The sequence below is a fragment of the Apostichopus japonicus genome, chromosome 22, assembly GCF_037975245.1.
Source record: "Apostichopus japonicus isolate 1M-3 chromosome 22, ASM3797524v1, whole genome shotgun sequence".
NCBI lineage: Eukaryota > Metazoa > Echinodermata > Holothuroidea > Aspidochirotida > Stichopodidae > Apostichopus > Apostichopus japonicus.
In genome coordinates this window covers 22,046,703-22,069,533 of record NC_092582.1, presented here as the reverse complement: position 1 = coordinate 22,069,533, position 22,831 = coordinate 22,046,703, and the positions used below count along the sequence as shown (strand labels likewise).

The window sequence follows — 22,831 nt, the reverse complement described above, 5'->3', positions numbered from 1 at the left end:
CTGAGGGATGGATGGCTCATTTGGTAGAGTGTATATTAACCCAGAGGTCACTGATTCAAATCCTGTTCTAGTCGTAAAATTCTTTGTACTTTCCCAGCTATCTATGGTTATGTATGGTTTCATATTATGGTTTTATGGTCATATATGGTCATATTATCATATCATATATGGTCATATTATGGTTTTCTTATTATGGATGAATGTAGATTAAGTGGTATAGGATATGTTATGGAAAATATGTAAAAGATGAGATGTAATGATGGGTATAAAAATATAGTCAATTGATATGGACCGTATGAAAACCAAAGGATACTTGAAAATAGGATATGTAATAGAAAAAGTGTCATGCTGAATATGTAATAAGCATCTGTACTGAAGTGATGGACAACATTGGTTATAAGGTTGCTGCTTTGGTTTGCTGATCATATAGCATCTATAGTTTGGTATGTGAATTTGTATGTGAATTTGTATTAACAAGCATTACTGCATCCACTGATACGACTGTGGCCTTTTTTGGCTCTCGGTCTATCACGTACATGCTTCTCTGCCTTCGTGAAGTCATATTTGTGTTTTTCAAAGTAGTTTGTCTAATTAAATGCTAAATTTCTGTATTAAGTTTAAATTTTAATTAAATTTCTGTATTAAATTTTCTGTATGCCTTCTTTCATCTGTAGGTGGCGGTGATGACATATTTCTAACTGGATGTGTTCGCAATGCCACGTTTAACAACAGGGCAGTACAGTACCTGTCCATGGGTGCCCAGCATCAAGGCATAACCGTCAGTAGTACCAATGTCAACGAAGGCTGCACCTCCAGAGATGTGTGTCGGCCCTCACCGTGCCCCACTAACGCCTTCTGTGTCGACACGTGGAACAGCTACAGTTGTCCTTGCTTGCCTGGGTGGGAGGGTGCTGACTGCACCAACAGCATTGATGATTGCATTGGTGAGTATTCCAGTAGATTATGGGTAGTACAGTCATGGAACAGCTATAGTTGTCGTTTTGCTTGCCTGGGTGGGAGGGTGCTGACTGCACCAACAGCATTGATGATTGCATTGGTGAGTATTCCAGTAGATTATGGTAGTTCAGTTATGGAATAGCTAGCAGTGCCCATGCTTGCCTTGGTAGAACCATCTTGGAATAAACAAGCAGTGTTCATGATTGTCTAGGTGGTGGATTCATGCATAAGCTACCAGTTCTAATTGAGTCATGTACAAGTTGTGAGGTGTATTTAGGGTTGGGGGGAGAGGGGTGTGAGAGCATGTGTTCAAAAGACTGGGGAGATGCAACATAAATGTTATTCCAACCTTTTCTTATTCCCAGCCCTCTCTTAGTTGCAAGGAGGAAACAGTCCTTGTACTTGCCTGGATGTTTTGCCTTCCCCTAATCTCTATAGTGTATGCTTGTCTCAAGTACCATTTCAATTTCTCTCTTCTTTCAGGCCACCTCTGTGAAAATGGAGCAACCTGTATAGATGCGCACATGATTTACACCTGCGTCTGTCCCGCAGGGCTAACGGGACGCTTCTGTGACTTTGAGATCAACGTCTGTGAAACACTTCCGTGTAACGAAGAGACCAGTCTGAGTTGTGCGCCTGTCTTCCCGTTGGACTATGCCTGCACGTGCCGGCCAGGATACGAAGGGAAAAGCTGTGACGTGGATAACAGACTGTGCACTCGAGTGCCCTGTCAGAATAATGGAACGTGCCAACAGAACTATGAAAACACAGAGTATTCCTGTACCTGCGTCGATTTTTACGAGGGTACCGACTGTGAGGTTTACAACCCCTGCTTCCGTCACGATTGCTTAAACCAAGGAGCCTGTGTGAGAAATGATACCGATTACTTCTGCGAATGCCGTACCGGAACATACGGGTCATTTTGCGAATTTGATGACTCTTGTCTGTCAGCCCCGTGTCAAAATGGCGCCACCTGCCACCGCGAAGGTAGTCGGTTCTCGTGCGAGTGCAACCGTTTCTACCGCGGAGCGGTCTGCGAGGAGCCGATTAATCTCTGTGACACTAACCCTTGCTTGAATGGTGCAACTTGCTTCCATGACCTCCAAAATCCTGAGCAGAACTATACGTGTCTATGTATGGGCGGCTACGAGGGTAAACTGTGTGGTGTGGATATAGCAGAGTGCGATTCAGACCCCTGCATGAATGGCGCCACCTGTCTGGAGAGCAGGACTCCCGGGCAGGAGTTCTTTGTGGGTTACTCTTGTAACTGCAGGGATGGATTCCAAGGGGTTCACTGCCAGGTGAATATAGACGAATGCGAAAGCTCGCCCTGTTTGAATGGGGGACAATGCGAGGATGGCGTGAACCGCTATGCTTGTGAATGCCCGATGTACTTTCAAGGTACCGACTGTGAAAGAGACACCAGAACCTGCGATCTGGCACTCTGCCAAAACGGTGCCACTTGCATCGACATCGATAATGGATTTGCCTGCCGATGCGTGGTCGGTTATGGCGGCACTCTCTGCGAATCGGCAATTAACAGCTGCGCTATTGAACCTTGTCAGAATACCGGTGTCTGTAAATACGAGAGGGCCTGCCAGTGTCTTAATTCAGTCCCGGACCTGCTCGCACATTGCAAGAGCAACGAGACCTGCGAGTACGAGACCTGCGTGGACCTCGAAGACTGTGAGGTCAGGGAACTGGCGTATTCTTGTGATTGCTCTGGTACCGGGTACTTAGGGGTCAACTGCACCGAAGATATCGACGAGTGTCAGACCGGAGTAGACGACTGCTCAAACTCGGGGAGATGTGTCAACACCCTCGGCGGGTATTCTTGCGATTGTTCCGGGACCGGGTTTACGGGTGACTTCTGCACCGAGGACATCGACGAGTGCGACGCACAACCGTGCATGAACGGTGCAAGCTGTACCAACAACAGACCCGGCTTTGAATGTTCCTGCGCCGACGGATACCAAGGACTGCTCTGCGAGACAGAGACCGACGAGTGTGCCAGTGAACCCTGCCAGAACCGCGGTGTCTGTCGGGATAGAATCAACGGTTATGCATGTAATTGCAATGAAACTGGTTACACAGGGCAGGGTTGTACTGTGGACGTGGACGAGTGTACTGTGAACCTCCACAGATGCTCCTCTGGGAGTACGTGTGTTAACTTACCCGGGACGTACAGATGCCAGTGTCCTGATGGCTACAGAGGTCAGTAGGGAATGCCATAAAGAAACCATTTACCTCAAAAAGTTTCATTAAAGAAATATTTCTGATATGATAGTCACTCACCCCCATATTTTATAATTAAATTTCATTACGATTATTTAAGGAATCAATCTCAGTAAACAGAAAGTCAAATCTGATTTATGGTATTATTTGATTACATGAAAACTGTCATGTTCAAATTTCTAATGTTTGAAGGTTTTGTACAGCAGCACAACATCCAACAATGCAACTGTAGAAATGTAGACTTGTTCTTTTGAGCCTAAAGTACCTCATTTTGAAAATGAGTTGTGCTGTCAAACTTTTTTATTGGAAGGAGCCTGTTTGTTTGCTCAATGGAATATTTCTCGCCACAAACCCACAGACAGCACATCAAAATATTTTGTAAATTTCTCTATTTATAACCCAAAGTAAATATTCCACGACTAAGGTCAAAACCCTCACCTTGGCCTGTAACACTTTCAAAGTCCCAACTACTCGATGTTCACATGAAAGTCAAATGTTTCAGAAACAGGTTGCTGTAACTAGGTTTTCAGCCAACATTAAATATTCCATAAGGGTCTGTTGTATTTAACAACTCTGATTAACACTTTCACACCCTTGAGGTCCTGTAACACTTTCATAGTCTCAAATATCTGCATGTTCACATCAAAGTCAAATGTTTCAAAAACAGGTTATCATTTAAATGTATGTTTGATTTCCCCCTGCAGGTAATTTTTGTGAGCGGCTGCCAGTCCAAGGTGCCCAGCCTCACAGGGTCCTGATACCCGCACTGGTCTTCTTGATCTTCATACTGATCATATCCGTGTACAGCTGGTGGTGCCTACGACAGGCTCGCAAGATGCAGGGTAAATATAACCCGGCTGAGGAGGAGAAGTACGATAACAGCCTACCAATGTCAGCCTTTGAGGTCGACAACGATGAAAGGCTGGTCTGATGGATCCAGGGACCCCATTGATGAATAATCTCCACAGCTGGTCTGATGGATCCAGGGTTCCTTTGGTGTGGTCCCTGGACAGCTTGTCTGATGGATCCAAGGTCCCCTTGCTGAGTACACGGAACACTTGGTTTTATGGATTCAAGTCCCTATTGATGTATCACCTGAATACCTGGTCTGATGGGTTCAGGCTCACATTGATGGTGAACGTGGTTTATTTAATGTCTCATGGCATTCTCTTATTCCAAATTCAACAGTGTATTTGTATTGATGGTTCCTACAAGCAGTTTCTGACTGGTTTATATACATCAACGTAGCTTGTACAAGGATTCGGTGATAGGAACACGTAAAAGCAATGGTGTGTTCCATGAAAGTTTGGTTTGCACAAGACAGTAGTTTGGTAGCGGTCCATTAGAGCTCAACTAGCAGAATGACACCTAGTGAGGTGTTAACACCTAGTGAGGTGTTAACACCTAGTGAGGTGTTAACACCTAGTGAGGTGTTAACACCTAGTGAGGTGTTAATGTGTTATGGATCAATAACATTCAGCACCATAGAGTAAGGCAAGGTTTACCAAATTGTTGGTAAACCTAGTTTAACCTATATAAACCAGTTTGTAAGATGCAGCACTGTCCCATGGCTAGAGAGAGATACAGATAGTTGCTTCTTTGGACAGTTAGAGAAGCCTATGTCACATTTATGAAGAGAATTTAAGGTGCATAATAGTTTATCCCATAAAAGGTATGCTTGTGCATCTATGAACTGTAGCTTGATAAATTGGTCATGCTTGATGAGGAATGGTGCTAAACTTTTACTGTTGAGCTTTTTTTGTTCTCTTTTCATGGAAATCTGTTATGTGCCTTTGTCGTTGAACGCCTTGCAGGAAGAATTAGTTGAATTGTTATTAAAATCAGTTGAATATGGCACATGAGATGTACCATCCTTATATTCAGTGGTGTTCAGAGAGCCCTTGACAAACCTTGTACAGTAAGTAATAGTGAATAGGTTGGTGCATTGTGGTGCCGATGTTGGTGGCCTGTGGTGCAGATGTTGGTGTCATGTGGTGCCATTAGTTCAGAGAGCTCTGGAAATATCCTGTACATTACATAATATTGAATAAATTGGTGCCCTGTACTGCCTATGTTGGTGTCCTATGGTGCTGATGTTGGTGTCATGTGGTGCCATTAGTTCAGAGGGCTCTTAAATATCCTGTACATTACATAATATTGGATTAGTCAGTGTCAAGTTGTGCCAATGTTGGTGTAATGTGGTGCTGATGTTGGGGTCTGGTGGTGTTGATTATGTTGGATTTGAAAAGGTGACAGGAATTGGATAAAATGGGTACCACAGGGATAATTGAATAATTTAGTGATTGCAACATTGGAAAGGAGTTGAATCAACAGAAGGCTGTGATAACAGGCAAGGACCAGTTTGTTGTTAGAAAACGGATGAATTTTATACTGTAGTATTCACTAAATAGTACTTGAATGGAAGGAAGCATTGAAAAACCTTGAAATTGAATCAAATTGTTATATAACTAAATTCAAAATAGTATGGTTGTTGCTGATAGTATCAGTAGATCTCATAAATGCAAGGAAGTGTCTGTTTGTGTGTCTGTATGTGATACCATCAGAGTATGTCCATCGTTGACCAGACAAGAGAAACAGTATCTTACATACAGAGTTAAAGAAATGAAAATTTACTCTGAATTTTTTTGGGTGTGTTTTAACTTTTTGCTTTCCTTTATTTGTTTGCTTGTGTTTTGGGGTTTTAATTTTTTTAGGGGGTGGGTAGTATTTGTACTTAAACTTGCCAAAGGTAGGAAGTAGCTTATGTGATGAAGGGAATGTAGAGATGTCTTCCTTTGTATTCATTCAAGTGTGTGTTAGCTTATAAATTGTGTTAAATTTGATATATATATGTTAAAAAAAAAGAGGAATAGGTAGCAATGTGTAACTTTGAAAGTAACTTTTTAATATATTTGTGTGAGACTGGAGTGGTTATAATGGAACATGCATGGGTATTCATTCCCCCTCTTGTGGGTATTCATTTCCCCTCTCTCATTGTGTGAGACTGGAGTGGTTACAATGCAACATCCATGGGTATTCATTCTCCCTCTCATTGTGTGAGACTGGAGTGGTTATAATGGAACATCCATGGGTATTCACTTCCCTAGCTCGTTGTGTGAGACTGGAGTGGTTATACTGGAACATCCATGGGTATTCATTTCTCCATCTCATTGTGGGACACTGGAGTGGTTTTAAAGGAACATCTATGCCTTAGCTCCCCCCCACCCCCTTTTATTTATTTTTTTTGTCACCAAAAATGACAATTCATACCTTGTGTGTGCTGACATTTTGAGAGCAATCATGGCAAAAGAATTGTGTCAATATTTTTTAAGCTTGTATATTTTGTATCCTGATATATGTATTTTATATTGTAGTATACCAAAGTGTTGAGAACACTTTATATGGTTTTAGGACGTTCTTTTTTTAAGGGGAGGAGTAAGGGGAAATTAATTGTGGGCACAAGTATTACTATTACCTTTTAGCATTTTTTTTGTATATAAAATTGGCCACAGCACATTCCATTTTTATAAATTGATAGACAAAAAAAAATTCTTCAATTCCTTCACATTCTGTTTGATTCGATCTCCATAAAGATTTTCTTTCCCTTAAAGAAGGGACGACTTTCTCCAAATCCTGTAAACATAGCCATTTTTATATGCAATTGGCTGGGCCTGTTTTAGTTTTAATAGTCCAATCTTGATTGACATTGCATATGTAAGCAAAGGTAGGCAGGCATGTCTTATCCTAAACAATGATTATTTCTAAGGGTAACATGGATGTCCGATTGAGACATTGTGGTTGGATCCACTAATGGTAAATAAATTAATGTTGACCATTGGTTGTCTTATCACTTGTCCACTGATGTCCAGTTAATATCTGTACTTTAGGGACCATGCGGTCAGTGTTTCAACTTTGGCCAAATAATCACTGGCCTAGCTTTTCATTTTGTTTTAGCTTTATACGTCTACGGACATATTTCTGGAGCATTAATGATTGTCCTCAGTGAATCGTTGTTTAAATGGTTACAAATTTTAAAAAAATATTTAAAAAATTGCATGATATTGGACCAAAGAATAAGACTAACTTTTTGTACTAAAAATTGAATATTTTATGGATGCTGAAATGGAAAGGATTATTCTCATGAAATATTTATAACACCTTGATCGTACAATGAAATCACCACAGATCATGTTTTAGTGATTTATGTTCAATAGTGATATGATATTAACTAGGGCAAACTAAGGCTGCACGGTTAACCGGTCTAAACCGATATTTGAAACCGCAGTTTTAACCGGTTCCATACATTATTTAAAAAAACGAAAAACAAATTTGAGAAATTAGAACTGATTGAGTCAGTCATAAAACTGACAGTATGGACCAGTCTGTGTTTTTTATGTCTCACTTAAAGTCCAATGTGCACACTGGGCAATTGGACTGAAAATAACAATTGTTATTACACAAGCTTAATATTTATCCACTGCTATTGAAAATACAGCATTAATGTCATTCTTAGTTGGATAAAAATGTATTTTTTTTAATTGCTATTTAAGATATTATTGATCCAGAAGAGCATTTTAAAGTTATATCCCTTTATACGGTGTTATGCAACGTTGTGATAAACGAAACCGTACTTGTTCCATAAGAGGAGTGACTTTGAGCTGTGATAAAAGAAGTGGTATGGATTGTTGGAAGTGATTACCCTTCATTTGAATTTAGAGTTTCTTTCCTCATAGGCCACAGTCCCGATCTTGATGTGCATTCATCAGTTAGGTCGCAAATTTTGACCGTAATTGCCGATTTGGATCGATTCCTGTGACACCCAACTTCGAGTGACATTTGGTATTATGAACAAAGGCATGAGGGCGTGTTAACTGGGGGGTCACTAGCTATCAGAACTGTTTTAAGGTCGTCTTTGTGGCCAATTTTAGCATTCTAAAATAGCTAACACACAGCTATGACAATAGGTGGATTTTTCCTCCCCCCTGTGAATACTGAATTCTTCAAGGGCATAAGGTTTCTTTTACCCCCAGTATGAGACAACTAATTTATTTATTTCTAACCATTCTGCAGTTATGAAATATATTTTTCTTGCCCCACCAGTTTTAAATTCGATCATGTATTTATAGACAATAACGTGTTTGTGTTTCGAGACAGTATTAAACGTGTTTGTTAAGTTTTGTAGTAATATTGAAGAGAAGATATAGTATTCAGCACAGGTCAAAGTGCAAAAAATGGTGAACACAAGCTGAATTTTGGTGGAGAAGTCTTGGTTTCAGCTTCATGTTAGTTTACTTGTAGTAACAGATTCTTGAAATGCAAGAAAAAGTATTATACATTCTGGAGTATGACATGAGACATTACAGATATGCAGTCTAAAGATTCAATTGTCAGGGGATGGGAGGGGAGGGGACTGGTTAAGGATGTTTGAGCCCACAGTAGGATAGTATGAAACAGGCCAAGTTCACCACTGACTAGATTTTCCACTTTTTTTCTACTTTCTCAGAAAGTACTTAATGATGAATTGACTCTTAATTAATGTTCAACAGACAAAGAGTTTTTGCGGTCTAAAAATATATGTTAAAAATGATACGTCCAATGGGTTAAAGAATAATAATCGAATGCAAATGTTGTCATAACAACCACAGGGTTTTTGGATTTAGTATACCACAAGTTTACATGACAGTGGATTTAATGTTAACATTATTTGGTGAGACATTGAAATATTTCAAAAAGTAGCATTTTAGAAAAGAACTTTGAATGGGATATCTTGAAAAGTCAAAATAGATACAGAAAATATAACCTGTACTCCAAACTTTTTTATTTGTTGGACCAAGAAATATTGACATTAAAATGTTTACACAATTAATGTTTAAGTTGCACTATTAAATGGTGAAGATTACAGGGTTGTCAATTGAGGCTAAGAAAAAATATCACTCTAAAGAAATATTAAACATTACCACCAATGAGCTGCCTTTTCATTTAGCTACAGAACAAGACGTTTGCTATTTGATTTTGAAACTGGTTTTTAACTTTTTTAGACTATTACACCATGTATGCAGACGTTGAAGCTTTCATTGTTTCATATGTAACCTTTTTTTTTTCCGACATTATTGTACAGTCGTGAATGATTTTAGGAATGTATTTATTCACTTTAATTGCATGAATGTGACCTGACCAAAGTGTAAATTAGTTTATATATTTATTAATAATAATGATAATAATAATAATAAATGTGTCTACACAACAGAAATAAGCAATCTTGTTTATCATTATTATTCTGGACTTCTCCTTCACAATAAACTATGTAGACTGAGTACCAAAGTTGTATAAAGTTACATATTTAATCATGATTTCATTTAAGTGCTTCGTAATCCCAACTCCACTTGAAACCAAGTGAATTAGATTTATCTATGGCTCCCTCTTTAATGTGAGTAAATAACTAAGAGTCCTTTAAATACAACCTATATGATACAAGGTTGGATGTCACTCGGCTAAAACAAACAGAAATGCATAGCATCTCTTTTATACTCTAAAGCAGGTGGTGTCTTTAAGCCATTTGACAAGACAAAAACCCACAAGGAATACACATGAAGTTGGAATCATGCAACAGTTTATTACATGAAGATGACAATACAGTTAATACTATCCATCGCCCTTACCAACAGTTTTGCATATAGAACCCTTTCAATGCAAAGCTCCAGGGAGAGGGAACCAGATAGACACATTTGAAACTATGCATTATTTGCAAGATCATTTCATATGAAAAATGTTACAGCAGAAGACTGGTTTAATTTTAATTGGTTGTAGAGTCATATGATGTTCTGTATAAAGCCAATTATCTTCGTATATCATTTGGATTACATGTACCACACGTCATATCAAACAGTATGCAATGTCTCAGCACTATTGACATGATAGTCCAGATGCCTAGAATAAGTGGTTACATTTATATAACTTATAATACAATAGTCCACATCCCAACAGGAATAGAAACAAGAAACTAGTGCCATGTTGTAATATAATTCATTTTGACATATTTCAACTTCCTCAAATAGGTGACATTGGCTGGCATTAAGAAACCTTGCATAATAATAGCCCAGAATCTAATACGCAAAATAGTCTACAAGTAGATTGCAGTGAAAGTGTCGTAGGCTTAGGCTGAAGGTTAATTTTAATAACAAATCTTAGCAACATGTTGTAACATTAAATCTGTGCATATTTGGTTTCACTCGGTCATTTAGGTCTGACGATTAAACTTGGTTAAACTTTCCCCAATTTTCTTGAACATTCTTCCTGATGTGAAATCTTTGCAGTTGCATGGTTTGGTCGTTAATGAAAATTAGCATTTGTTCAACCATAGAGTTAGTTCAACCAGCTGCTTAGGTCCTCAAATAAAATCCCCTCAATGCTATTATTGTCCACTTCCAAATTTCCACTTTATAGCTTTGCAATGTCATCTCTTTTCTGCTTGTTGCTTGTAATAATCTTCGTAATTGTAGTGGATCTTCTGAACTTCGTAGAAAATCAATCCTGACAAGGAAGAAATAAGTAAGAATAGTGAGATTCTAAACTGATAGCATGTGGCAGGATATATGGTATCATACGCCCATTAATAGCCCCATTGACTTACACACTAAATCACAAAAGTAATGTGGTCTCTAAGTCTAGATAGAAGTTCTCACTAGCTAACCGCTACCCATCACCGGATAGCTGACAAGTTGGCCTTTCATGGCACCATCAATTTTCCGTACAAATGACAGCGCAGAATTTTTGCTATCAGAGCCTGAAGTTTTTGTCACTTAAAACAAACCGCTTCACTCAGTAGTAAACAATTTTCGTACGCTGCCCTGGGAGGCCTAAAGGGGTCTAAAGTTGCCTTAATTGACCCAATTTATGCACCACATGTACTTCCATTCATGCTCTTCGACATGCAAGCCACAAAAAACTAGATCCTAATTGATAACAGGTCAAAAAAGATGTTCTCCTAAGTGCTTTTTGGCACTTTTCCTGAAGGAAAACATTCGGGCGGATTGATATAGACGCTAATAGGAGTATGCTACCTTATAGGTCAGATAATCAGCTACAGCTAACATCTAACTTCAGAATGGGTTAATAGAACACACCATTCAACCCTCCCCTTATGTTACAGAGACAACACGAATGTGGCAAGGATTAGCTATCTCATACCGTATGATCTGGCCTTAGTGATGGCTGTTTCCAATAATTTGTGCTGTTGCTGGCAAACACCTGTGTAGAAGGTAAACAAGAAATGAACATGGCATTGATGTCAATGGTATGGTCCCTTAAGTAATATACATCAGGTACTTTCTACTCATTTCCCAGGTATCACTCCATACTTATAATACATCAGTAAAGAAATAGGACAGCAGTCCTAATCATTGAGTTTAGACCATGAGGAAATATCAGCTTTTACAACACCCCTTCTAGCATCTTTCACAACAATATACTTCATGTGTTGCTGTGGGAGGGAGGGCCTTCTCTCTGCGATTCAACACACAACATGGGGAGACGTGTGTATTTATGCAGTTCCATCACACTGGAGTGTTTTCAAGTTATATCAGATTATATTGCTGCGTGGTTCAGTTAACGTGGCTATGTTACCTACGGCTACCAGTTACCAGGGTGACCCACAAGTGATGAATATGATGTCACTGTGCATGAGTCCAATGGGTTCTAGCCATCGGTTCATATCAAATATGAACATTCTTGTTTATATATTGTTGTTGGGCAATTATCTATGTGTTACACCTTGTTTTATTTATTCATCAAATCTGGAATCCCTATTAATTCTAATAAAAGGGGTGAAAACTTGTTGTTTCCTGTATAAATATCTAGAAACAAGATATACAAGACTAAGCATGGAATGCTTACCAGTTACACTATCTGAATATATCTCCCAAGAGTGAGGACAAATAAACTGGTCTAAAAGTTGAGTATTCTGTGAAAAACAGAAAGATAGAAAGGAGGAAAAAGATTATTTGCGTGACGGTCGTATATGCAAGTAGGAAACAGCAGTACGTGACTGCAACATAGTACCAAACAATAGGGAACTGAAGCACAATAGAAATTTAGTGGGAAATATCTGTATTGAAATCCAAGTACAGAAGGAATCAACAATAGGTAGGTGAAGAGTAGAAAACAATAGGTTATTGAACCACTATAGCAAACACAATAGGTAACTGAAGCATACTATGAAGAAAACAATTGGTAACTGAAGCAAGTAGAAAAAACAATTGGAAACTGAAGCATAGTAGAAAAAAGGCAATGAAGCATTATAGAGAACAATAGGTAACTGAAGCATACTAAGAAGAAAACAATAGGTAACCAAAGCAAGTAGAAAAAACAATAGGCAACTGAATGATAGTAAAAACAATGCGTAACTGAAGCTTAGTAAGACGTAACAGTATTTTATTCCAGCACACGAAGTACCGACAATAGGAGAGTAAAGCATAGTAGAAGACAATAGGACTCTGAAGCATAGTAAGAATTGACAATGCATATCTGAAGCATAGGAGAAAACAATACTAGGCATGCCAACCACGGGTCAGCAACCAGCCATAGGCAAGAATCAACAGTTATTGAAGGTTTATCAATTTAACTAGAGATACGTAATAGAACGTACCTCCGTGCAGAAGTGTACAGTAAAATAAAGAGGCAAAGGTACTGTACCCTATAATCAACAACTAAGTTCTCATCACGGCATATCGGACATGCATTGGAAGTTACTTTTCTGTGTTCGTCGTTTCCTCTCTGTGGAAAAGAATAAGTAAGATTAGATTAAGTAGGTGAAGAATCAAGCAACTAGATTTCAATAGTGCATTGCAGGTTACAGTACATAATATTGACTTAGACATCTACATTCAGACAGGAAATAGACACTCTAAGGTTGATTATTCTATTCACTAATTCATAATTAGCAAATAATTGGAATACTCACTATGCATCTTTTTCTCGTTTTCTGTGAAAAAGAAAACAGAAAACATGAAGAAGTTTTTGTAAATCATCTATGAAGGTTCTTGCAAATCAACATCATAGGAAAGATGGTGATGCCATCCACAGACAGGGACCACACCTGCCTAATTCCCGCCCCCCCCACCACTGTCACCTACACAGCCGTTCTCTTCAGTTTAAAACAACAACTACTTCTTTGGGTTTCATACCATTGTGCGTATGCTAAAAAAAATATATATCTAAACTTTACAAAAAAACAAGGTTTACAACTTTACTCATTCCATGTAATTTTGAATAAAATAAAGATATCAATAGACAGCAAGTGATAAAATTTAAGTGATAGTGACATCAATCAATGTTTTCCTTCTATATATCAAAGATTAACATGAAATATGTCATACTTGAAAGGTCTGACATCCTAGGCTTTACAAGAAATAAATCTATATTCCTTACCGCTGGTGGTACTTGTCCCTTGAAGTTTCTCTTGTAGTTGGCCCAGACTGGTTTATCTTGGTATCTCTCTTTATAATCTGAAAGCACAAAGGAGAGATTGTAACTCCCTGAGATATATATATATTTGTAGTGAGTTGGAAAATCCAGAACAGTGAAGAAACTTCCAGCCCCCCCCCCCCCTCGAGATTCAAACCCTGGCCTCCCGCTCTATATGCGCCGGACACCATAACCACTAGGCTATGGACGCTGATTGTATGTCCAGAGGTTCCAAATCGGTAAGGAAGCGCTTAATTCCACTGTAGGCGTTTGTCACCTGTATCGAACAATACCAGTTCTGTTTTGGTGTCATTTTTGCTAATATATATATATTTAGATATATATCGATATATATACCTCCATTCATTGAAATTCCGGTTAATGTCTTATATTGAAAGGTCCCTAGTACAACACAGCTGTTTTTCAATTAAATTACTCATCGAAGGATCAATTGCTCACCTTCGCTGTTTAAGTATGCTTTAGCTCTATGAAGCTCTTCATCAGTAAGGTCAGAACTTTTCCAGACTGGTGAGCTGGTATGATACGAATTACATGTTGCAACATCTCCGATGGGTGGCTGTGGAAATTTTGGTTGGCATATCTGAAAATAAAAGAACATACAATAAATGTTTAAATTAAAATGTATGGGACCCAAATTAGGTTTGATGGTATTTATAGTGTACCAAATGTTAGCTGAAACAATGTGGCATGGGGGTTTAGAGTTGCATTGATGGTCATATCTGGTTCCCCTGTTCTTTGGATACTTTCTATACAGTATGGTGTGAGAAAATCTTCTTTGGAATTTTTTCTGGGTGTTCAAGCTTGTGAGAGTGTCATGGGCTAAAACCCTGTTGGTCAAGGGGGCCTGGTAAAAAATTCAAGGTTCCTACGAAATATGTGATAAAGAAAAATTCAGACAGTGAAACTAAGATACATCAGTTTTGTATTTTGAGACACTTTCGTGGATTATTTCACCAATTCAACGGGATTGTGCAGTACACTTCATTGCATGCTCGAAGTTAGGAAATTTCCCCCCTGTTTTGTGCATTCTGACTCTCCACCTTTACAACTGTAGGCTAAATTCTCTCTTTTTACCACAGAATTTGGTCAAACCATCGAAGAAATCACATTGCACAAGTATAGAACTAAACAACCTAGCACAATTGAGTAGACCATCATCACCAATATCCTTTTACAGAATAAAATGCACTTACTATCGGGTATTTACCGTATGCAATCATACTTTCTATGAATGATGTACAGTAGTAATTAATAGCATGTATGCCTAGGCCAATAATAGTACCATTTTACGTTTACTACTGTAGTTATACTTATACTACTTTAGTCTAGCTAGCCCTAGGCTAGTATAAATAAATCTATCGTGTTTATAAGTTATAAGCAACGCTCCAATTCGAATATTCTCTGCATAGACATTTACCAATAACGGCCGTTGACTCCAGGAGGTGTAACCAACTCCTTTCCAAATCGGGATCATACGAGCCGACATTAAAAGGTGGAATTGCTGGAATGATTTCTGAGCAGCATACCTTCCCATGGGCGCAGCCATTTTGTTAATTACTCAAACGAGTGTGGTTTTTAAGCAGATTACAAGTCATCATTTTGTTGCATTAATAATCAAATAAAATTCTTTGTGACAATTGAAACCTTCTAAAACTATTTAGACACTGAGAATTTTGTCACATTATCCTCTTTTTATGACAAAAATTTAAAAGATGTGGGCTCTATTTTTATAGTTGGGAACATGTACATGAACACGCACTATAGAGGTCTCATCGCCTGCTCTATGACATCACGGTATTAATTTCTGTGTAGGACATGCGCATATAGGTTTGACCTACCTTGGTACAATGCCAACATTCAAGAGTACCCGGATGTTCCATCTCGGCGAATTCCTACACTGTTCATACTGTGTACGTGTAAGCGTGCGTTACAGCTAGACTGCATGCGGGCAGTGCTACTGCTTATCGATCCACGTTACGTTCAGCATTACAGAGCTGGGCTGGCATGGCGTTGTAGCTTAAACAGAAGTGTGTGTCTTTGCAACAAAAATTTTCCCAATTTTCATTGTTAATACTCTTATAAGGGTTATAGTGTACGATATCCAAACTAAAGGATGTCACAGTAGGAGGAAAATTTCTAAATGAAGGATAATTTTCGAAGATATTCAAGAAATAGAAATTTCAATGCAGGCATCTCGAAGTTCTCAAGCTGATACAGTAACACATGGCACACTAGCTTACAGTACGTAGGGTTTGTAGTATTGCACTGCGATAAGATGTTGGGCGAGGCGTTATTTGTCTGTCATATTCGTAATAATCAGAAAGGTTAGGCCTTAGCCGACATCATATAAAGATCAAAGACAATTGCAGGAATATAAAATCTCAACCAGCGAGTACTGTTGGGCTCGGATGACCAGGCAATCGCAATAAATGTAAGTGATACTGATATACAGTATGGACAGTTGCTATATATTAACGTTATATATTCTACATGCCCATATGATGGGTGTGATATGGACAGCGTTTTGACGTTGTACCATGATATTCAGTACGTTCGTCGTCGTTTGGTGAAAATTTTGAATTTGATATCTTTCTTGCAACATTTTGTTGTATCCATTTTTCCTTAGGATCGATAAAAGGTAAGGTAATTACAGCTATTTCTTTCTTTGCATTCAAATCAAGATGGCCGCTGTTGTAGAAAATTCCCGGGTTTTGGCTATCCAGTTATATGAATATTCAATACGTGTTAAAGTCAGCGAACAGCCAATCAGATCAAAGAAAAGGGCCTTAACTTTACACCAATTACAAGTTCTGGAAGTTTCGAACGTAAATCATGTAATTGTAATATGCTTTTTGATATGTTAAATTAACCTTTGTTGTCTGTTGGATATCAGCTGTAATTTTAACAAGATAAGCATAAAACTATATTACAATCTTGCAATGAAGATTGGTAGTTAAACTGACCAAAGTTTTTATCAAATATTTGTCTGAACTTGTTCAAACTTGATCATGTTTGTGAAGGTTGGACAACTAGGTGGCTACATTGTAGTTTTGCCATAGTACTAGTAGTTGACAATGTCTTGTATCAGTGGAGTTGTCATGTCCTTCTCAGTGGCTTGGCCATGGGGCTGGGGAAGGGGATATAAACCCATGACAAATTGGCTCCTCCACCCTCCCCCCCCCAATAAAAATTGTCAGAACTGTTAGTTTTTGAGACAAATAGTTTCTGCCCCCATGGGAAGCTTTTGGCCCTACAAGATGACATCTAGCTATGCACCTGGTTGTTCTATAGTTTTAATTTAAGGTGGCCATATCTTTTTAATAGAAATCTGGAACAAGTGTTGACGGTGGATTGTGTGACATGGGGGGAGGTCAATGGGGAAAGGGTTCCCCTCCCTTTGAGAAATTTTTGTATTTCTGGAGGTCCTCAGATGCAATATGGTGATACCTTTTGCCAGTATTAAAGTAAATGTTATTTTCAAGAATTATTATTTTGTGGTACCGTGATAAAATGAAGTAAAATATTTTGTACTTAGTACTTTATGGTTTGCCACAATTTTGATAGATTTTGGAATATTTTCCGAAGAATGTAGTATCATTTATTTATTGCCGGGCCGGTGCGGTATTTGTTATTCAGACAATCAACAGTGCTAGTCTGGTAGGCCTAGTGAAAATGAAACATTGGAATCAGGGACTGTCCCCGAAAATTGCAGACATCTAGTCACCTAATTCTAGTTGTATTACCATCCAGAAAGTAATAGTGGTTTTAAACAGTTTATTATCAAGGATGGCTTTATAGTTCTAACTAGAATACACAAACTTGTTTAAGTTACTATGAACTTTTAAAATTTGATCAATCATTTTGTGGAAGTTTGGAATTCAGAGTGTTTCTTAGATGGATATTTTACAGTATGCAACATAAATGGAATAATTATAATACAGCCTTTCCAATATTGGTGGACATATCAAAGTTTTTTGTTTTTTCTGTCTAAAATGAAACAGTAATACAAATATATGGTATCGGTTTATTGATCTCTGATTGAATCACAAATGATTATTTATTCTTGTAATATGTAGAATACATGTTTCCATCAGTACGTCATAGATTTATATCGGGTGATGCACACCCGACGATGATCACACAGTCACAGTCCCGATGCAAGGGGACTGGGGCTGAGAGCGGATCAGTCGTTTGGTTTTCGTGCCCAGGTTCTTTCTTGGGCTACTTTTTCTTAAAAAGTACATGTTTCCATCAGTACGTCATAGATTTATACTTACATTGTTGATTTCCTTCTTATGCAACTTTAAAGAGCTGCACTTTTTATAGTACTTATGTATACGAATATATTGTGGTTAATGCAAATGAGAATTTATTGCTGACATTACTGAACTGACTATGATATAGGCTTTGGGGTATCATGTATGGCATTCCATGTAGGATGTTGCAGCCCTCAATGGCTCTGAATTTGTTCCTAGTACGAATAAACCGCTATGGATTCCATATTTTTGATATAGTATGTACATCTTCTGCACTTTCGTATTTGCATTGTATTTTGCTTTTGTGACAAAAATAATCTCCTGTGTCCTGCACGGCCAGAGAAGTTAAGAAATACTGTACATGATGCAGAGATCTATGTTAAAATGTCTATTTATCTCCTAATGCATTATGTCTTAATGTATTAAGACATAATGCATTAGCATTATGTATCAGCATCTTAATTCTACAGGCAACCTACCAAAACAAACTGAAATAAGCTTGCAAAAATTTGTAAATATTAAACTACATGTACAGTAAATTTCCATGCTTCCATTTCTAAGTTAGGCTGTAGATTTCTAGGGCAAAAACAACACTTGTATGATCTCACCATCGATTACTGTATGTCAAAAAGTCAAAAATCATTAATTTTGTTAAAACTTCACTTCAGGTCTCTCATTTTAGACCAAAAACACTTGATGGTAAAGTTATGTTTCCAACTTACCACTGCCTAATTCTTTATAACTATAAATTGTAACAGTACTTATCACCATGAAATGGTTAGTCAAGGTTAGCAAGCACTTAGCATTTGTATCATTGAACGAACGTTGGAAGAGCGAATCATTTGAAAACTTGTTTAATGTATGTTGGGAATAATTTAGTGTTCACATACTGTGTACATAGCATTTTGACAACTCCCAATTTTTTTTGTCACTTAAAAAAAAAAAATTAATGGTTTATCGTTTATGTGTAGAAAAGAACTATATATACGTCTTTGAATATATACAAAGCAATTTGACCATTTTGGTATGTAGTACACTACTAGATAAATTACTTCCTGGTATGTATCGAATGACAGAAAAACGTTTGTCCAAAAGATTTGCACAAAAATCTGAACAGATTGCTTTGTAGAAAATGCTCTACAGTATGTGTAATCCCCTGGTGATCAGAGAGGTGGTCCCGGCTCGTTTTAAAAGGGATGCGAAGTGCGAGTGTTGGGTTCCAAGTTAACTCTTTGACGTTTTTTTTTTCCACACAATTTTTAAGTATCAAAATAAAATAATACAACTACTGTAATAATATGAAGCTACAGTATATACAACAAATACAGTTTGCAGTGAAATCATTTTCCCGTTTTAAAACAAATTTCATAGGTAGTATGCAGTATTTTTCCAGCAAGCAAATTTACATACTGTATCAAGCTTGTCAACAATTATATTGTAGTCATTTTATTAAAGAATGTGGATTACACCACCACTTCAAGTCATATTTAATCTCATAAATGGGGTCTTAAATTCACCTTCTTTATAATATGCGTATACCTCACCTAAGATTTGCTCCTTGTTTCATACTTCTACTTCTTATTAATGATTTTCTTTTGTGTAATGAAAAATCCGGTACCATCCGGATTTCATGTACTATCCGGCAAAATCCGGTTCCGGCCGGATCCAAAAATTTGGATCCGGTGCATCCCTAGTCAAGTTAGTTATTCAGTGTTCACGAATGCCTAATAGAAATAATGGAGAAAGAATTTGGCAAGTTATCACATATTAATCTATATACAATCTATCAGGAAGGTATTCTAATTATCTTTTAGGACAGACTTTGCATAACCAGTACCATGTTTTGTGGAAAGCAATTTACCAAATCATTGTACTACAAAGACTTTTTACTAAATCACGTTTTCTGTGATGTCATCATTCTGAGTCGTGACTCTTAGGACTGTGGTCACACCAATCCTGTGTGACAGATGTGCCCAAGCCTACTGTAATATCGATCGTATCCACTCCTTGCATGCAATATCTCAACAATGCAGAGCTCAAAGTTACTGTATTGTGTGTGCATTATTACAGACTACCTTTCCTGTGATACTTGTATTGGACTGTACATGCAGACATGTGGAACATTTGTCTAACTTCAGATAAATGAAATCTGACCCATTCTTGCTAAATTTACTCATTTAGGTTCCTTTTGTCAAATTATATCAATTGACATGTTGTGAGACACACCACCAGCACAGTAGTATCAAGTTAACCACATCAGTATACCCAGTACAAAGTAGGGTGCAGTACAGACTACAACAAGTGTACACTGTGCAGAGTAGTGTGTACTGCAGCAGCCATACTCCGCAGAGGAAGTGTACAGTACCAGCATACACTGCACACTAGCGTGTACTTAATGGACACTGTGCAGAGTAGTGTTTAATTGCATCATGCACTGCACACTACTGTAGTGTGTAGTAGTGTAAAATAGCATACATTGCAGACTAGTTTGTAATTGTGTGAAATGCACACGTAATTGTGCAAAAGGTTCACTGTGCACGAAAAGTGTACATTATTGTACACTGTTTGGAGTAGTGTAAAATAGCATTCATGCACTGTAGACTACAGTACTTGCAAATGTACATGCAATTGTGTGCAGAATAGTGTGCAGTAGGGCTAGTGTACAGTATATGGAGTACCAAGTAGTAGCAGATGTTGTTTTTCTTCCAGTCATCCAGGGCTGAAACTCCTGAAAGAAAAACAAGGAAAACTTTTCCAATTCCTGGGGGTCACCAAGTTGAATTGTTCTAAAGTCAGTATTTTCATCTGATCCACACAGCTTCTGCTTTCTCTATAAAGGAACAGGTTATCCTAAACTCAAATGATACTTGTACAGTATGTAAATGTGTGTAAAGGTTATTATCTAAAGCAGCGGCAACATGCCACTTATTCACCAGGGTACATAGTACATACATACATTATATTTATATAGTGCATTACATACATTATATTTATATAGCACATTACATGAAAGAATATCTAAAAGCACTTTACATGGGACTATAGTAAACTCTTAAGAAATACAAGTATAAGATTATACATAAAAGATGCATATTATAACGTAACCTGCTGTATACAGAGGAATTACAGCATTATATAATAAAAAAGGCATATTTATTTTCATTTTCCGCTAGCCATTTGGGGAGAAGTACAATGACAGGAAAAGATCAGTATCAATATGTACGTATCGTTTAGCCTCAGGTAATCTAATATCAAAGCAAATTTATGTGTTTGACGGAAAATTAATTATAACTGCAGAATACTACTAATTTGTCACCAAATTAAAGCCTTCAATGAACAAATACATTAATGAATAATTCAATACTAATTCTAAAGAATGCAAGAACAACTTAGGCCTAGATATTTCATAACTAGTATTAGTCACATTGACAAAATACATAGGGGCCTTTGTCTCAAATTACAATTTTTTTACAAAATTTTCTTCATTTTGTGTGCAAACTTGTCTGGTCAGCAAATGAAAATAATTTTGTACGAGCTTTGTCTCCAACAACCATCAAAAGTTTGCCTTGCCCTTCTGTTGATCACAGAATGTGGTTCTTTTAAGCAACAAAGAAGACAATGAACAAATAAGTAAAGACAATAGATAATTAACCCCTTCACAAAGCATGGAAGGAGAACATACGATACTTGCAGCCTGAGATGGTGCATTGCCAAGTTGAGATGAAGGGACGCTTTTGTTTTTGTTTTGTTTGGCAAGTCACTTTACATAACAATGGGGATACCTGATGACGCCTCTTTCAACAATCAAATATCTTCCGAAACGTTTAAATTTGAATTCATTTCCTGATTGGTTTTCTTTGTGATTGGACTTAAGTTGCTTTGAAATAAACGTTTCTTCGGGGAGATTATTTTTACTCTTGGAAAAGTCTTTTTGTGTAGGAGTCTTAATGTTTCTATTGGATTTTATTAGCAAGGATACAAGGTAAAAGTCTAAAAGGTACTACCGGCTTATGTTTACTATTAATTAAAATGTAGTTTTGATAAGATATCCAGTAGATAAATAAATGTATGCAGTAGGTTAAACTTGTAGTGTAGCAATAATACAAGCAATATTGCATACTTACTGTCACATACTAAATCAGAATGTACCTTCAAATCGATATTACTGTGTACAAATGAAGCCCTGTGAGTGTCCAAAGAAGGCAAATTGTTAAGCATTTCTATCAAAGAATATTTTTTTGGTTTTTTGGAAAGGATAATTTGTAAAGATTTTCTGGTGCCTTTTGGGAATTTCTAGGTCATATAATGTTCAGACTGCTAAAGTCAATCTTTGATTAGGTAATAAGTTGAAGCAGTTAAAGATTTTAGTTGGAAGAGCTTTAATATCCTGTTGTATTGATGATGACCGGCATTAATGATGCACATCTTCTCATTTCACCTACAGTATATTTAAGGTACATAAATTTAAAACCTGTGGCATACCCACAATTGTGGGTATGCCACTTCACCTATATTAAAGGTACATGAAACCTGTGGCATACCCACAATTGTGGGTATGCCACTTCTCCTATATTAAAGGTACATAAAACCTGTGGCATACCCGCAATTGTATGACGTGGGTATGCCACTTCACCTATATTAAAGGTACATAAAACCTCTGGCATACCCACAATTGTGGGTATGCCACTTCACCTATATTAAAGGTACATAAAACCTGTAGCATACCCACAATTGTGGGTATGCCACAGGTTCTCATGGGAGGAAAGGGAAGGGGGCACTATAATTGGCAGAGTTCTGCATAGGTTTGCCAAATAATACATGAACAATTGAATTTGTTTGTTAGTTAAAAAGGTTTAGTAGCTCACACATGGGCAGCTATAGTAAGTTGTTTAAATCACATA

At 37.5% G+C, this 22,831-nt stretch overlaps 3 protein-coding genes across 10 annotated transcripts in view; 2 read left to right on the top strand and 1 right to left on the bottom strand.

The window, feature by feature from the left end:
• LOC139963911 (uncharacterized) overlaps nt 1-7,876 on the top strand; it is an 88,583-nt gene extending 80,707 nt beyond the window's left edge. For 4 of the 5 annotated variants that reach the window (XM_071965128.1, XM_071965129.1, XM_071965130.1 and 1 more), the window contains 3 exons: nt 675-944; nt 1,441-3,171; nt 3,897-7,876. In XM_071965128.1, coding sequence (XP_071821229.1) covers nt 675-944; nt 1,441-3,171; nt 3,897-4,123 — 2,228 coding nt within the window. In that variant the 3' untranslated portion in view covers nt 4,124-7,876. Of the gene's footprint in view, nt 1-674; nt 1,058-1,440; nt 3,172-3,896 lie in introns of those variants that run through there. The other variant, XM_071965133.1, reaches the window with a different exon arrangement.
• Nucleotides 7,746-15,436, bottom strand: LOC139963913 (small ribosomal subunit protein mS40-like). The gene is made up of 8 exons (XM_071965139.1): nt 15,092-15,436; nt 14,113-14,254; nt 13,618-13,694; nt 13,151-13,171; nt 12,883-12,963; nt 12,085-12,151; nt 11,380-11,439; nt 7,746-10,722 (listed from the first exon to the last, which is right to left on the bottom strand). The coding sequence occupies exons 1-8, from the start codon at nt 15,218-15,220 to the stop codon at nt 10,646-10,648; spliced, it is 654 nt and encodes a 217-aa protein (XP_071821240.1). The 5' UTR covers nt 15,221-15,436; the 3' UTR covers nt 7,746-10,645.
• A 190-nt stretch (nt 15,437-15,626) lies between these two features.
• LOC139963912 (serine/threonine-protein phosphatase 1 regulatory subunit 10-like) overlaps nt 15,627-22,831 on the top strand; it is a 38,611-nt gene continuing 31,406 nt past the window's right edge. The window contains exons 1-2 of one of the 4 annotated variants that reach the window (XM_071965136.1): nt 15,627-16,105; nt 16,356-16,508. The gene's annotated coding sequence lies outside the window, so the exon portion shown is untranslated. Of the gene's footprint in view, nt 16,106-16,355; nt 16,509-20,582; nt 21,928-22,831 lie in introns of those variants that run through there. The other 3 variants (XM_071965134.1, XM_071965137.1, XM_071965135.1) reach the window with 3 other exon arrangements.

Excerpts from the sequence above, each read along its gene's own strand:
- LOC139963913 (XM_071965139.1), bottom strand. The coding sequence starts at position 15,220 with ATGGCTGCGCCCATGGGAAGGTATGCTGCTCAGAAATCATTCCAGCAA. Across the intron at positions 13,172-13,617 it reads AGGGACAAGTACCACCAGCG|AAAACGAGAAAAAGATGCAT; the intron begins GTAAGGAATATA and ends TCTTTTTCACAG. Across the intron at positions 12,152-12,882 it reads ACTTAGTTGTTGATTATAGG|AATACTCAACTTTTAGACCA; the intron begins GTACAGTACCTT and ends TGTTTTTCACAG.